Here is a 15,724-nt window from a genome sequence, read left to right on the forward strand (position 1 = left end):
GCATTTCTGCGATAGGGAGAGTGAGACAAGAAGGAATAGAGACTAAGATAGTTATCATCAATAGTAGGGAATGTAGTGAGCAGCCGGCCGCGGTGGTCTCGTGGTTCTAGGCGCGCAGTCCTGAACCGTGCGACTGCTACGGTCGCAGGTTCGAATCCTGCCTCGGGCATGGATGTGTGTGATGTTCTTTGTTTAGTTAGGTTTAAGTAGTTCTAAGTTCTAGGGGACTAATGACCACAGCAGTTGAGTCCCATAGTGATCAGAGCCATTTGAACCATTTTGTAGTGAGCATATCCCCCGTTTGTTTCAATGGTGACAAGCAGTAAAGGATATGAAAGAGAAATTTGGAAAATGAGTTAAATTTCTCAAAGAAGAAATAAAAATTTGAAGTTTTGCTGATGACATTCACAGGACTTGGCAGATGAGTTGAATAGAATAGAATTTAAAGGGTCTTGAAATAAAGTCAGAAGATGAACAAAAGTAAAACTTTGTTAATGGAGTTAGTTATTTGGTTAGTTAGCTAGTTAGTTTCATGTTCATGTTCGTATAGTTGAATTAAATCAGGTGTTGCTAATGTAATCAGAGTAACGAATGAGACACTAAAAATATTAGACTAGTTGCTATTGTGTTACAAAAATAACTGATATGGCTTAAATTAAGAGGATTTAAAATGAAAACTGACAGTTACAAAAAAAGCTTTTCAGAAAGAGAGAAAATTGTTAACATCAGATATAAATTTATTTATTTATTTTTATTTATTTATGCATTTATTTTACCTGGCAAGATTAGGGCCTTCAGGCCCTCTCTTACACCTAACCAGGCATACTCAGGTTGAACGAGTTACAGTTTCTACTTAACATTAAGGACATATAGCCTATTATGCTGTATTGATGTTAAAGAAAAAAATAGATATTATAACAGTAGTATAATGATAATTATAACAATAAAAAATAATTATAACAATCAATAATAATAATAATAATAATAATAATAATAATAGTAATAATAATAATAATAATAGTAATAATAATAATGACTATGTATATGTAAATTTAAGTGCTGGGAGCACATTTATGAAAGTATTTATCTGGAATTTGGCCTTAAATTGAAGTTAAATAAGAAAGTAAAACACTACAGGAAGAAGAAAATAGAAAGTTTTGAAATGTGTCGAAACAGAAGGATACTGAAGATTAGGTATGCAAATCAACAACAGAATTGAATTGGGGAGTAAATAAATTAACAGCACAACTTGACTTAAAGCAGAGCTAGATTTACAGGACATATCCTGGGTCATCAAGGAATAGTTAATTTGATAATGGAGAGAAGTTTAAGACCCAAAAATTGTAGAAGAAGACCAAGGCTTGAGTACATAAACAGGTTTAAGTGGATGTAGGTTGCAGTAGTTATGCAGAGATAAAGACTTGCACAAGACAGACTGGCTTGGAGAGCTGCATTAAACAATCATCAGGTTGAAGATAACAATGTCACAAACAGAGAAGCAGAATACTCTCAAACTTTCATGAACTAATGTGATTTAGTGTTTATTAGTGTGCTCAGGATTCATCACAAGCCATTATGCCCTCACTATAAAAATATATGTTTAATATTGTCACAGTGACAAATTGTGGATGTAGAGTTGTGAGTCAGAGATAATCTGTTGATCAGTAAGATGGAATTTTCTGAGTGTCTACTAAATGGATTGATATTAAACCACATGAAGTTTATAAAATTTTATGACAAAAATGTTCTTTGCTGTATAAGAGTATTCACTGAAGTCTATTTAGAAGTATTGCACTAGAAGAGGAACATTGGATCTCAAGGAATAAAGCATATAAATTTTGACAAAACTGTAACATATGAGTAGCTCAGCCATATCAATAGTTATAAAAATGGCTCTGAGCACTATGGGACTTAACATCTCAGGTCATCAGTCCACTAGAACTTAGAACTACTTAAACCTAACTAACCTAACGACATCACACACATCCATGCCTGAGGCAGGATTCGAACCTGCGACCGTAGCGGTCGTGCGGTTCTAGACTGAAGCACCTAGAACCGCTAGGCCACCAGCGGTTATAATAATTTATGAAATGTAGCTGCCGTATATTTACTGGTTGTCATGTGAGTCCATTAGTGCTATTTTTTGTGGGCAACTTTGCTATAAATCGTCATTTTAAAAACTTATATCCTGCTTGACTTTTTGGCTGTCTTGGTTTTTCCACTTAAAATTTTTCTAGGTTATATCAGAGTATGAATTAGCTTATCAGTATGTTAAGAAATATTGAGGAATGTCAAATAAATGTTATAACTTTGTAATATGAGATTCAATGTAAATTTCAGAGATAAAAATAATTTATTTATACTTTTTTTCATTTCTCAAATTGATATCATTAGTTATATAGTTATAGTATTCATATTTAAAGCAGTACCCTAACCTATTATATTATTTTTTATAGGTTGTGAAAGACGAGATACCAGTGTCAAATGTCTTTAACATTACAACTTTCCTTGCTGATCCAACAATGATTCGAGAATGGAACATTCAAGGGCTTCCATCAGATGAATTTAGTACAGAGAATGGAATTATTGTCACCAGGGCAACAAGGTGGCCACTTCTAATTGATCCACAGTGCCAGGGCATGAAGTGGATCAAGAATATGGAAGGAAAAAATGTAACTATGTTTCATTTGTGTGATATGACAGTTATGCCATCTCTAAAATAAGGCTAGTGTATTTTGTGGTCATTTTAACATCAAAATAATTTAATAATTTCTCATAATATTGTCCATTGTTCTATTACAGAGTTATTTCATGTGTAAAACTCAAAACATTGGTACATCTCTCATAACTACACTATCTGATTGTTATTATTATTATTAGTGTTGTTATTATTATGAATGGAATAAAATAATAATAAATATAACTAATGTTGAGCAAAGAGGCACACCCATGAGTCATAAGCTCCCAAAACATTTTATCCACTGATGCAATCTGTACATCTGTACATAGTTTCACAATATAAAATACGGTAGTAACGAATTTAAACAAATTCATTGTCAAACTTTAAAAGTTTATATATGCATATGCTGCTGCAAAATTTGGTTTTCTAATGACGGAAATGGGCTTGTTTAAACTGATAAAGCATGTCAGTCATGTCAGTCAATAAACATTTCTTAAAACTGTTGCAAATGATAATAGGAAGCAAAAAGGTGATATGGGAGAAATGAAGATGGCAGAATGTTAACCTTCATTTTGGGTGATGAAAGAAAAGGGGGGAGGGCATGCATGTGGATAGGAATAGTGATAGCACCAAGAATTTAATAACTGCAACTGTGTTGTAATTAAAAAGGAGGTAATGTGTATCACCAAGGAGAAAACAAGCTAAAAATAGATTCAACTGATAGTGTAATGTGTCTCACGCTTTTCTATTGGACAACAGTTGTTAGTATTTCAGTAGTACGATATTCAAGCTTTCCCATACTTACTACATTGTGAAAGTCCAGAAAGACCCGAGAAAACTAATTATATACCTGTGCCTATTTCAAAATCTTTTAGCCATACCCATCAAATCTCAGACCTATACCATTATTATAAATGTACGTATGATTTCCATTTCATAAATTAAATGTTCAACAGATCGTATTATTGCTGCTTACTGTGGTTCGCCCTACAGAATACACAACTCCTATTTGTTACAAGACATCTTCCCACTAGTCACTGCAGATGCTTTTTTTAGAGCACCCATAATCCCCATGCTTATGTCTATGTTAAAATCAAACACTACTTCCATTGTCCTGCTGACTTCAGATCTACTACAGCTGTTTTAAAGCCTAATTTATCCTTCAATTGCTCAGTTTAGAAAAAAATGTTTGTTATAATCCTGGTCACCTGTTTGGTTCTCAACTGTACAAGTGTCCAGTCCATCCATTGTAAATTCAGAATAATCCTAGGTTGATTCAGTTTCCTTGCAATGGCCATGTTAAGGACAACATCTCTTCTTTCTATCATCCCATTAACACTTTCCTCCAAGTAAATTTTTTTGATCCTCCACTGCTGAATGTGCCACTTCCTTTGATATTGCCATTCTTCTCTTTAATGCCTTTGTGAGAAACCCTGTTTTTCCAATACACCATTAGTATTTCCATTTCAAGTGCTTACACACCTTTTGTTTCATTAAAACTATCCCCTACAGGTACCTGGGAACACAACATATGCATTTGAATAAATGCAAATCATACATTTGAACAGTACATACTGAATATACGAAGGGTATTGCTATGGGGTTTAATAAGTAAAATACAAACAAATCACTCATAGTGTAGCCTCCAATTGAAGGTTAACAACTGTTTACCTTGAGAGTTGATCTATAAGAGATGAGCAAAAAGTTTCCATTCAAGGGCATTGCTTCATCATGTATGCAGCATAGCACAACTCTGACATGGGTACATAAGCAACGACATGTAGGTAAGTGATTAGTGTGACATTCATGTCTTTTCGACATCCATGTAGTAAATGTGGAAATGTGAACTACGCAACATTATTACCAGATGCGTCCAAAAAGGACCAGCATGCTGTTGTTCTTTTGTTGGCTGCTGAAGGACAAACACTGGTAGACACCTATTGGAGAATGAAGGCTGTTTATGAAATAGCATGTCTGTTGTCTGGTAACAAGGGGTGATGCTGCTTCATGATAATGCACATCCCCATATTGAAAATGTCATTGTGCAGAAGTTATGCCAACTCAAGTATGCTCCCTCTAGTGCTGATCTCTTTCCATGCAATTATCATACCTTCGATCCCATAAAAAAGACACTGAAGTGTTGACAATTCCCATTGGATGAGAGTATGCACCAGGCAGTTACAGACTTCTTCACACAGCAAGGCATAGTGTTTTACCAAATGGGTGGTGGTGTAGTGCTAATGCTTGAACGTTCCTGTATCATTTGCTGGCGGTTCCATTGTTCTGTTTAGTTGACACCACCAGAGGAGCATTCCAAAATAGAGTCAGATATGGACGCGCATTTAAAACAAAGATGTGTAATTGAATTCCTCACTGCTCAAGAAATTGTGCTGATTGTTATAGGTGTATGTAGATAGACGTGAGCAATGTGAGGCAACGGGTATGGCATTTTCGAGGTGGTGAAAAGGGTGTGTGCTGTCATCTCTTGCAATGAAAAACATCTTGATCAACTCATCCATGCTGATTGGCAGATAATGACCAGAGAATTGTGTGCAAAGCTGAATGTCAGCTGTAATGCCTTGGAGACAACGTTGTAACATCTTGGTTACCACAAAATCTGTGCGAGATGGGTCCCATGGGTGCATACAGAAGAACAAAAAACTCATCGAATGGAAATTTGCTGATACCTGCTGGATCAAACAAAGCTAAAGGTGACAATTTTCTGAATAGCATTGTCACTGGAGATGAGACATGGTGTCACTACTGTGAGCTGGAATCCAAAAGAAAGTCCATGGAATGGGGACATGCGAACTCTCCATAAAAGAAGAAATTAAAGACACAGCCATCTGCAGGCAAAGCGTTGTGCACAGGCTTCTGGGATAGCCAGCGTGCAGTTTCTTTTGGATGTCCTGGAGCCTGGAGAACCTGTCAATTCAGTATGCTGCAGAATGACACTAGCTAAGATGAAAGCCCAAATTTCCAGGGTAAGGCGAGAGAAGGAGACCAACTTTCACCTGGAACATGAAAACGTTAGGCCCCACACCAGTTTTGTGACCACACAACTCATCACAAAATTTGGGTGGACTGTCTTACATCCACCTTCCAGTCCTCATTTAGCACCTTTGACTGTTGTGAGACTCAGCTGGTTCAAATTTTTACAAGTGTGGCAAAATGACAGTCTGTAGCTATAATATTGCTGTGTTTAGCTATGCTGTTGTGATTTATGTGCCTTCTTTAGTTTCCATTAATAAAAATTGGAGGCATTACTTTCAGAATGACCCTCATAAATACATATTGCCCAAACCCTTATACAGTCTATGGTAGAAAGTACTCTTACCATTACTAGTCATTTTCTTTCTTTTTCTTGTCCTGACATGCTATTCAGTTACAGCTACTCAAGGAAAAATTGTGAATATGCTTTATTTTGCAGTGTTATTAAATAAAAAACTACTGGTTTATGAAACATATTTGAAATAAGAAATGGATGTATGCTATACATAATTGATACTAACTAAACTTATGTAAGTAATTACTTTTCACCAAAAACTCATGTTTCCTGTGCGTGATTTAACTGAAGACACATCTGGCACACTAGTATAAAGTGAACAAACATCTCATTAAAATATAATAACAAGATTAGTTATTCTTATACTTTAAATTGATGGAAATCTCATAGCTGGTCTTTGTAAATAGCGATTTATAAAATACTGACTCTTGTATAAAACAATACTACATTTCTTAGCTTTATCATTTCTTGAATGGTGACTATTTCCAGAATTTGATCCTTGATTATTGTAAACACACATATGCTAACACTTCCGTGGCTGCAATACACTAAAACTATACTTTTAGTTAGCTAACATTTGTGCAGCAGCTTTTCAGTCACTTATATTTCTCAGCAGTCTTTTATATTAAAAAAACAAAGATTCCAAGACTTACCAAGTGGGAAAGCACCGGTAGACAGGCACAATAAAATAACACACAAACACACACACAAAATTACGAGCTTTCGCAACCGGCGGTTGCTTCATCAGGAAAGAGGGAAGGAAAAGGAAAGATGAAAGGATGTGGGTTTTAAGGGAGAGGGTAAGGAGTCATTCCAATCCCGGGAGCGGAAAGACTTACCTAATGGGGAAAAAAGATAGGTATATACTCGCACACAACACACGCACACACATATCCATCCATACATATACAGACACAAGCAGACATAATATGTCTGTGCCTGTCTACCGGCACTTTCCCACTTGGTAAGTCTTGGAATCTTTGTTTTTTTAATATATTTTTCCCATGTGGAAGTTTCTTTCTACACTCCTGGAAATTGAAATAAGAATACCGTGAATTCATTGTCCCAGGAAGGGGAAACTTTATTGACACATTCCTGGGGTCAGATACATCACATGATCACACTGACAGAACCACAGGCACATAGACACAGGCAACAGAGCATGCACAATGTCAGCACTAGTACAGTGTATATCCACCTTTCGCAGCAATGCAGGCTGCTATTCTCCCATGGAGACGATCGTAGAGATGCTGGATGTAGTCCTGTGGAACGGCTTGCCATGCCATTTCCACCTGGCGCCTCAGTTGGACCAACGTTCGTGCTGGACGTGCAGACCGCGTGAGACGACGCTTCATCCAGTCCCAAACATGCTCAATGGGGGACAGATCGGGAGATCTTGCTGGCCAGGGTAGTTGACTTACACCTTCTAGAGCACGTTGGGTGGCACGGGATACGTGCGGACGTGCATTGTCCTTTTGGAACAGCAAGTTCCCTTGCCGGTCTAGGAATGGTAGAACGATGGGTTCGATGACGGTTTGGATGTACCGTGCACTATTCAGTGTCCCCTCGACGATCACCAGAGGTGTACAGCCAGTGTAGGAGATTGCTCCCCACACCATGATGCCGGGTGTTGGCCCTGTGTGCCTCGGTCGTATGCATTCCTGATTGTGGCGCTCAACTGCACGGCGCCAAACACGCATACGACCATCATTGGCACCAAGGCAGAAGCGACTCCCATCGCTGAAGACGACACGTCTCCATTCGTCCCTCCATTCACGCCTGTCGCGACACCACTGGAGGCGGGCTACACGATGTTGGGGCGTGAGCGGAAGACGGCCTAACGGTGTGCGGGACCGTAGCCCAGCTTCATGGAGACGGTTGCGAATGGTCCTCGCCGATACCCCAGGAGCAACAGTGTCCCTAATTTGCTGGGAAGTGGCGGTGCGGTCCCCTACGGCACTGCGTAGGATCCTACGGTCTTGGCGTATATCCGTGCGGTCCGGTCCCAGGTCGACGGGCACGTGCACCTTCCGCCGACCACTGGCGACAACATCGATGTACTGTGGAGACCTCACGCCCCATGTGTTGAGCAATTCGGCGGTACGTCCACCCGGCCTCCCGCATGCCCACTATACGCCCTCGCTCAAAGTCCGTCAACTGCACATACGGTTCAAGTCCACGCTGTCGCGGCATGCTACCAGTGTTAAAGACTGCGATGGAGCTCCGTATGCCACGGCAAACTGGCTGACACTGACGGCGGCGGTGCACAAATGCTGCGCAGCTAGCGCCATTCGACGGCCAACACTGCGGTTCCTGGTGTGTCCGCTCTGCCGTGCGTGTGATCATTGCTTGTACAACCCTCTCGCAGTGTCCGGAGCAAGTATGGTGGGTCTGACACACCGGTGTCAATGTGTTCTTTTTTCCATTTCCAGGAGTGTATTTTATTTACATCAGCAGTCTTTTACTGTGATGAAGTCTGTCAGTGTGACACTTGCCTTTTATGATGAAGGTAAGGTGCCATCCATTCAAAAAGGATGTTGTTAATTCCATAGTATTTTAGTATGCATAATAAGAGAGCTATTGTTCAAGGAACCTCAGATTGGCTATTAAAAAAAGGGGTAAAAAAAAATATTTTGTACAATATGTTCGTATGTGTTGACATCACTTCTCCACTTAGTTGCCACCAAAATTCACACATTTGTTGTGCTGTGATTGTGCTTCTGTACCCCTTTATCAAAGAATAGGCTGCCTAGTGCTTCAGCACATTGACAGCAAGCTCATTGTCAGTTATGAAATGCCAAGTAGCAAGCTAGGCCTTCACCACGGGGAAGAGATGGTGCAAAGACCAGATTACAGAGGGGTTGTTGGAAAATCTCCAACCAAAAAAGTGTGAGATTTTCCCTCATTGAATTTGCATTATTGGGTCAAGTATTGTGGGGCTGAATGAATTTTTCTATTTTTTCAAACAATTGAAACTCCATGTGGGAATATCAGCAATTAAGGAAAAAATGGAATTGCTGCTTACCATAAAGAAGGCATGTTAAGTTGCAGGTAGGCACAATTAAAAGACACCTACACAAAGCTTTCAGCCGCAGCCTTCATCAGCAAAAGAAAAACAGAAACACACACTATTCGCACACACAAGCAAGCACACGTCATGCACTCATGACCGTCATACATGAAGTGTTCTTGCTTGCTTGTGTGTATGTATGGTGTGTGTTTCTCTTTTGCTAATGAAGGCTGTGGCTGAAAGCTTTGTATAAGTGTCTTTTGATTGTACGTATCTGCAACTTAATGTGTCTTCTTTATGGAAAGTAAAAATCTATCTTTTTCTACAGTATTGATTTGTCTATTTTTTATTGATTATTATTTTTTTAATTGACCTTTAGGGTCTTCTAAGAGTCTCTCAATAAACTGCTCATGTCACAGTATTCCCTCACATTGCTCTTATAAAATCTGTTGTCAAAATTTCTTTGTAATCCCAGAAAAACTGTAATCCCCATTTTGTGATTTGATAGCATTTTCTTGAATTGTTTGGGAGTACTGGGGGAATGTGTGTGCGTCCACTGTTTTGACTATTCTCTAATTTCAGAGTTCACATATTGAGCTCATGTCATGATTCTGTTCAGAAATTGCTCTCTCTCTCTTCATGGTATCATGGAAGGAATATCAAGGCAGAACCCATTCTTTCTGTTTTGTGAATATTGGTTAGACACTTTTGAAACCCACCACGCACAAAACTTATAGTATCCTAATCTCTCCATGACAATGTCAGAGAGGGTAGTCCTTGAAATCTAAGACACATCTTCAGGAAGTTCAGAAACTGTGAACCAACACTGCACATTCACAAGAACTTCAATATGTTGCACAAATTTGTCAGTCGAATTTGTGTTGCACAAATTTGTCAGTCAAATTTGAATCTCTTTCTACTACTTTAATTATGCCTACCTGTGCAGTCAGATTTGGTTATCTTCACCACTCCCTCACATTTCTGTCACTCATAACCTCATCCCCTTATAAATGAGATAGTCAACAGTGAGTCTTATTGACACTGACTCCTTCTGCTTGCAGGAAATGAATAACCGAACATACATTGCAAATGGCAGAAGATGAAGTACCATTGTCCATTTCCTTCACTTCCTCCTTACAGAGTGTTGAATAAAACAGATGCCATCAAGCTAAAAGCATTTGTTTATTTTTAGTAGTCAACCGGAAGTTAATTTATGAACATCCCAATAGAATTTTGTGATCCAGGAGATGTTTCTTGTCTAGATCGGCCAGAAGGTATTCTTCAGAGAGTCTTGTACAAAGGTCTAACTTAGTGACTGCTAATAAGTACTGATCAGAAATATCAGTCAGTGCTCTAGCATAGATTTGAAATGACTAGTTATTAATATGTGTCAGTAATTAGAGGTGGTTTCTGTATCTGCAGTTTGGATATGAGTGATACTACAGATATTCAAGTCTGTTTTTCCCATAACTTCTCTCTAAACACTCATTGATTCATTTTTTGTGAATACTCAGTGCGTCACTTGCTTTCTGTGGTCTTAATGTAATTGTTCAGCATATTTTATTGTTAACATTTCACTAATATGGTCAGATAATGCAGTTACTATCAGCTTTACATCTAAATCACAGAAGGCAGTTGGTTCTGGAAACAAATTGGTCAGTAACTTTTGCTGTTTGTCCTTCAATTGTCATTGGGGACATTCATTGACATTCCAGCTGCCTTTTCATTTTACTTCATGGATTTAGATGTTCATCCTTTTTATTCATGAAGCTCCCAATGTTTTGCTGGAAGATATTGAATGACTGTTCTTCAGTTTTCTTAGCATGGTCTAAACAGTAGTGTTTTATTTTCGCAGTAGCTGTTCCAACCGAAACTATGTTTTAATTTTAAAGCGCAATAAATCCAAGAAAATAATGTGACAATAATTCTCAAAAATCTATGAAAGTGGGTAAAGCAAAAGTAGTCAGCCAGGAGTGTGCAAAATTCAAGTTTACTCTTGTATCTTCTTGCTATTTTTTGATTAACAGTTTTTTATATTGTAGTGTCTAGTCATGGGTGCAAACAGCTGAAGGCTGGAATGCATAGAGGATGCTGGAGGACGCCTTATCCAGCTTTGGTATTCAAATTGCTTATTATGATATGTTAATACAGGGTTGGTGTTGTTTCATTGCTCAGTAATCTTTCTTTTTTCTGTTTAAAACTGAAGTTTAATTTTGATTCAAACAGATGTCTTAATGGAGTATGAGCTGGTAAACATATTGTACAGAGCACATACGATAAAGAAGAATCATTTTAAATGGAGGTACATATTATCAATGCAGTGTCAGAAATCCACTGTAGAATTCATATATTAATCATAATATACAAATGTTGTTGTCAAGTCACATTAAAGTATTGTAGATGTAAAATTTGAATAACTATAGTTCTCTTTTTCTTTTTATTGTCAAGGATTTAAAAGTCATAGATTTTGGCCAAGCAGATTTCATGAAAACTCTGGAGCAAGCAATGCAGTTTGGAAAACCTGTGTTACTACAGAATGTACTAGAGGTTCTGGACCCATCACTGCAGCCTATTCTTAACAAAGCTATTATCATCCAAGGTTTGTGATAAGTATTAAATATTGGTATGAGAAAGAAAAATTTTATATTCATGTGTGGTTTAAGGTAAATAATAATAAATAGATTTACTTAGTGAAATTTAATTTCCTTGTCTCTGCATGTTAATATTAGTGCTCTCACTAACATCGCACTTCTTTCACATAACTTATCAAATCTTTGTACATGCTGCATAATTTCCTCCATATATATTTGTATGATAAGACTTTCCCAATGTATAGATTGTTCAATGAATTTTTGAGCAAACTACTAGATGTTAGTAACTTGCCATCATGATGGTCAAAAGATTCAGTACCAAAATATTGTGACAGTAAGTTATTGACATTCAGCAGTTCACCTGAAATTTCATGGAACAATAAGACACCATTTTGAAGGTAGAAGAGGGGTAATTTGGGGGGTTTATGAAAAGGGGAGGCGGGGTAGGTCACATGGTATAAATCATGTTCAGCAATTTGTCTGGAGCTGTTGTGGTTTTTCCATCCTCACTGGTAAAACATTTGCATAAGTATCTGCCATAGATACTGAAAATAGTGCCCCATAGATATTTGTTTGGCCAGCCCATCAGTGCCTTTGTGAATTTATTGATTTTCTGAAATTTTCTTTAGATACTTTACATTTAAATAATGATAAATTTCCCCCTACACAGTAGGGAAAATATTTAGAAATGTATGGGATATTGAGAACTAGAAGTTAACTCTAAAAACACTCTTCTATCCATTAAAATTAAAATGCCAGAAAGAAAGGAAAGCCAATAAAATTGTTGTTACTGCATGCCTACAGAGGAGAATAATAATAATCATCATCATTTATTGCATTAATGGGCTTTTAAGGCCTACAGCAGCAAAAACAAGAGAAATAACCAAAATTTAAAAAATTAAAAATAACACACACACACACACACACACACACGCACGCACACACACACACACAATAAAAAATTATAAAAGAACACATTACGAAAAGCCCAATAACAAGGATGTAAGGCAGTCACTATGAAGAAGATATGTACTGCAGATAGCCATTGATTGCTGCCCATCTCTAACTTTATCTTCCACTGCTGTCACCTCAACTTGTTCGAGGATTGTTAATATTCAATCCTTCTATCACATTCTTAGACATCCCCTTGGGTGATTCCCAGCAGATTGGGAATGGAGGCTGCAGTGTGGGAGGGATCTGTCAGCTCAAAGGATGTGGCCAAACCACTGTAGCCTCTTCTGTCCTAATATTTGGCCAGTGTGTGGCTTTCCAGAGAAGCGGTACAGATCTTCTTTTGTTCTTTGTTCACATTTACCATAGTAACTTGAAGTACCTTTCTCTTTAAGGCACAAATTGCTTCTTCAGTTGTTGCTGATGTCACCCAGGTTTCATAATACTTGTTTAGATACATAATTCTTGTTTAAGTCTCTAAGTGATTTGGGGATTTTTGGGGTGCAAAATTTAGTATACATATGTCTTACCTCTGGCAGAAAGAATGGTATAGCCAGGTTGTATTGTAGCTGAACTGAGCTTGAATGATAAATTCACATGGTCTAATAAGACATAATTTCTTCAGGACTCAGTATCCAAATATTCTCTGTCTTTTTCTTCGCGTTGGAAGATTAGGTGTGGTGCAATTTCATCACCCTCTCCGTAAAATGTAACAAGCTTTAGTGACTACATTTCAGTTACTTAACTTGCTGAGTGTTGAAAATATTATTGAGGTGTATAACTCAGTTTTAATGCAACTCCTGGCAGGAAGTTTCATAACAGCGCACACTCCGCTGCAGAGTGAAAATCTCATTCTGGAAACATCCCCCAGGCTGTGGCTAAGCCATGTCTCCGCAGTATCCTTTCTTTCAGGAGTGCTAGTTCTGCATGGTTTGCAGAAGAGCTTCTGTAAAGTTTGGAAGGTAGGAGACGGATACTGGCAGAAGTAAAGCTGTGAGTACCGGGCATGAGTCGTGCTTCGGTAGCTCAGTTGGTAGAGCACTTGCCCGCGAAAGGCAAAGGTCCCGAGTTCGAGTCTTGGTCGGGCACACAGTTTTAATCTGCCAGGAAGTTTCAATGACTAGATGTTTTCAGTGGGTGAGAGATCTGGAAAATAGGCTAGCCAGGGCATCAATCGAACACACTCTTGTATTGATATAGTTCAGTAGGATGCACAGGCAACATGTGACCCAGTGTTATCTTACTGAAAAGCTATGTCAAAGAGACCCTAAATATTAGGCACAGTCACCAGCCTCAACACTCAGAAATGTGATCTGTGCTGTCTAAATTATCAGTTGTGCAAATCAGAGGTGATTGTGTTGTGCACCTAACGGCACGACATACCATCACACCACGTGTGGATTCCTTATGATGAGGAATGAAGTCTGGCAACATCTGTTATCCTCAAAACCTCCATATATGGATACATCCTCTGTGATGATGTGTTCACACCAAGGACTCATCTGAAAGGGCTAGATGGTGATACATCTGTGTCTATTGTTGACATTCACTGTACCACTATTAACATGTCTATCTCTAGTGCCACATCATAGGTGGACATGACAATTGATGCTGTGCTGACAGTCTATAGTGATTCAGAAGTTGTGGCATTGTCCGTGTCTATATTTCTCTTGCTGCAAATGAGCCCATTTCCTGTCTCAAAGTACATGACATGGCTGTATGATCCAGTGTGGTTTAACAAACAGTATGTGTGTTGTCTCAGTTGGTATTCATGTGGAACAATAAACTGCAGATTCAACAAACTTACAATCTTACCGCTGTCTAATTCTAATGCGTAGTTGATGCTTTTCCTTCTTACATGAAGTGTAATACGATATTCTCTGAAACAACCAATATCCAAACCCAATTTCTGTATGAGATATATGCTGCATGAATTTTAGTTATAATATATATACTTCTACTTTGTACAGTTGCCTAAAATTTTAATGATTTGCATATCCAAGCGTGTAATATGCTTCATGCACATTTGACTTTTGTTTGCAATACTTTTATGGTAGTGAAACTGTAATGGTCAATAGTACCTTGACAACAACATGCACAAGTCTGTCTGGAAAAGTAACACTTTGATTCATTACATAAGTAACTCAATATATTATCATGTTCAGCTTGAACAACATCTCTGAGTTACAACTATCATATTGAAGCATTAAAATTCTGGAAAAAGTAATATAGTCATAACTGTTTATTTAATATGTATGGCTCTAATATGAGAATAAATAAATAAATTCAAATTCTGTAATTCTGTCACTAAATATCATTTTATTGTTATGTCTATTGCTACGTGAAGTCTTTCATCAATGCTACTTGCCCATATTAGTCTGATTTCATGCACAATGATTTATTCACTTATTGGTGTGTACCAGTGGAATAATAACTTTTCTATCTCTTTTCTGTTAAATGTATTTTAAAGGAATGATGTAAGTGCAGTGCAGCCGAGTGTTATAGTGGTGTCTCAATAGACTAGAAACAATTGGAAGACTGACTTCCTGGAGGGGCCACTTCCTGTTTACTCTCAAAATAACACTGCACTTTCTCAGGCAACTGTGAGTTGTGAAATCTACTGATACAGAATGTTGACAACTGAACAGCAGATGGAGCTATGTAAATATGAAATAAATACAAAGCTTTTACTACAAACATGTAGAACAGTGCAAAAATTGTATAGCTTTCTGATAAAGTCTTGTACTCAAGACGTGAGCCTTACTTTGAATAGTATTACAAAGCCAAACACGAATAACTCTTAATCTGTTGAATGAAAACACCATCACACATGTTAATTCACAGTTGTTATTTTATTTGAGCAATCAGTTTCAACATTACATTACATCACCTTCAGGCCCCTTTGTAAAGACAAAAATGTCAGTATAAGTATTAAATATAGTGGTAATATGTAGTAATGTGTAACAATACCAAACTGTAAGGTAGTTACAGCAAATTCAAAGATAAATTAAAAAAATAAAATGAGAAAACAGGTGCACACTATATTGATATAAACTAGGGAACAGAATCTACATTCCATAAAAAATTGTAAAAAAGAACCTACTAAATGGAGGTCAATATTGCATGTTATGCCTAGATAATCACAGTGTAATGCTAATGTTAGTGCCCATGAAATATCTGGAGCAAAACAGTCACAATCATATACT

At 37.7% G+C, this 15,724-nt stretch overlaps 1 protein-coding gene across 1 annotated transcript in view; it reads left to right on the plus strand.

Annotated features, from left to right (window-relative positions):
• LOC126278873 (dynein axonemal heavy chain 2) overlaps positions 1-15,724 on the plus strand; it is a 914,655-nt gene that overhangs the window by 769,963 nt on the left and 128,968 nt on the right. The window contains 2 exon segments of the mRNA XM_049979148.1: positions 2,457-2,672; positions 11,425-11,575. Of these exon segments, the coding sequence (XP_049835105.1) occupies positions 2,457-2,672; positions 11,425-11,575 (367 nt within the window).

The sequence above is a fragment of the Schistocerca gregaria genome, chromosome 6 (genome assembly GCF_023897955.1).
Source record: "Schistocerca gregaria isolate iqSchGreg1 chromosome 6, iqSchGreg1.2, whole genome shotgun sequence".
NCBI classification, from domain to species: domain Eukaryota; kingdom Metazoa; phylum Arthropoda; class Insecta; order Orthoptera; family Acrididae; genus Schistocerca; species Schistocerca gregaria.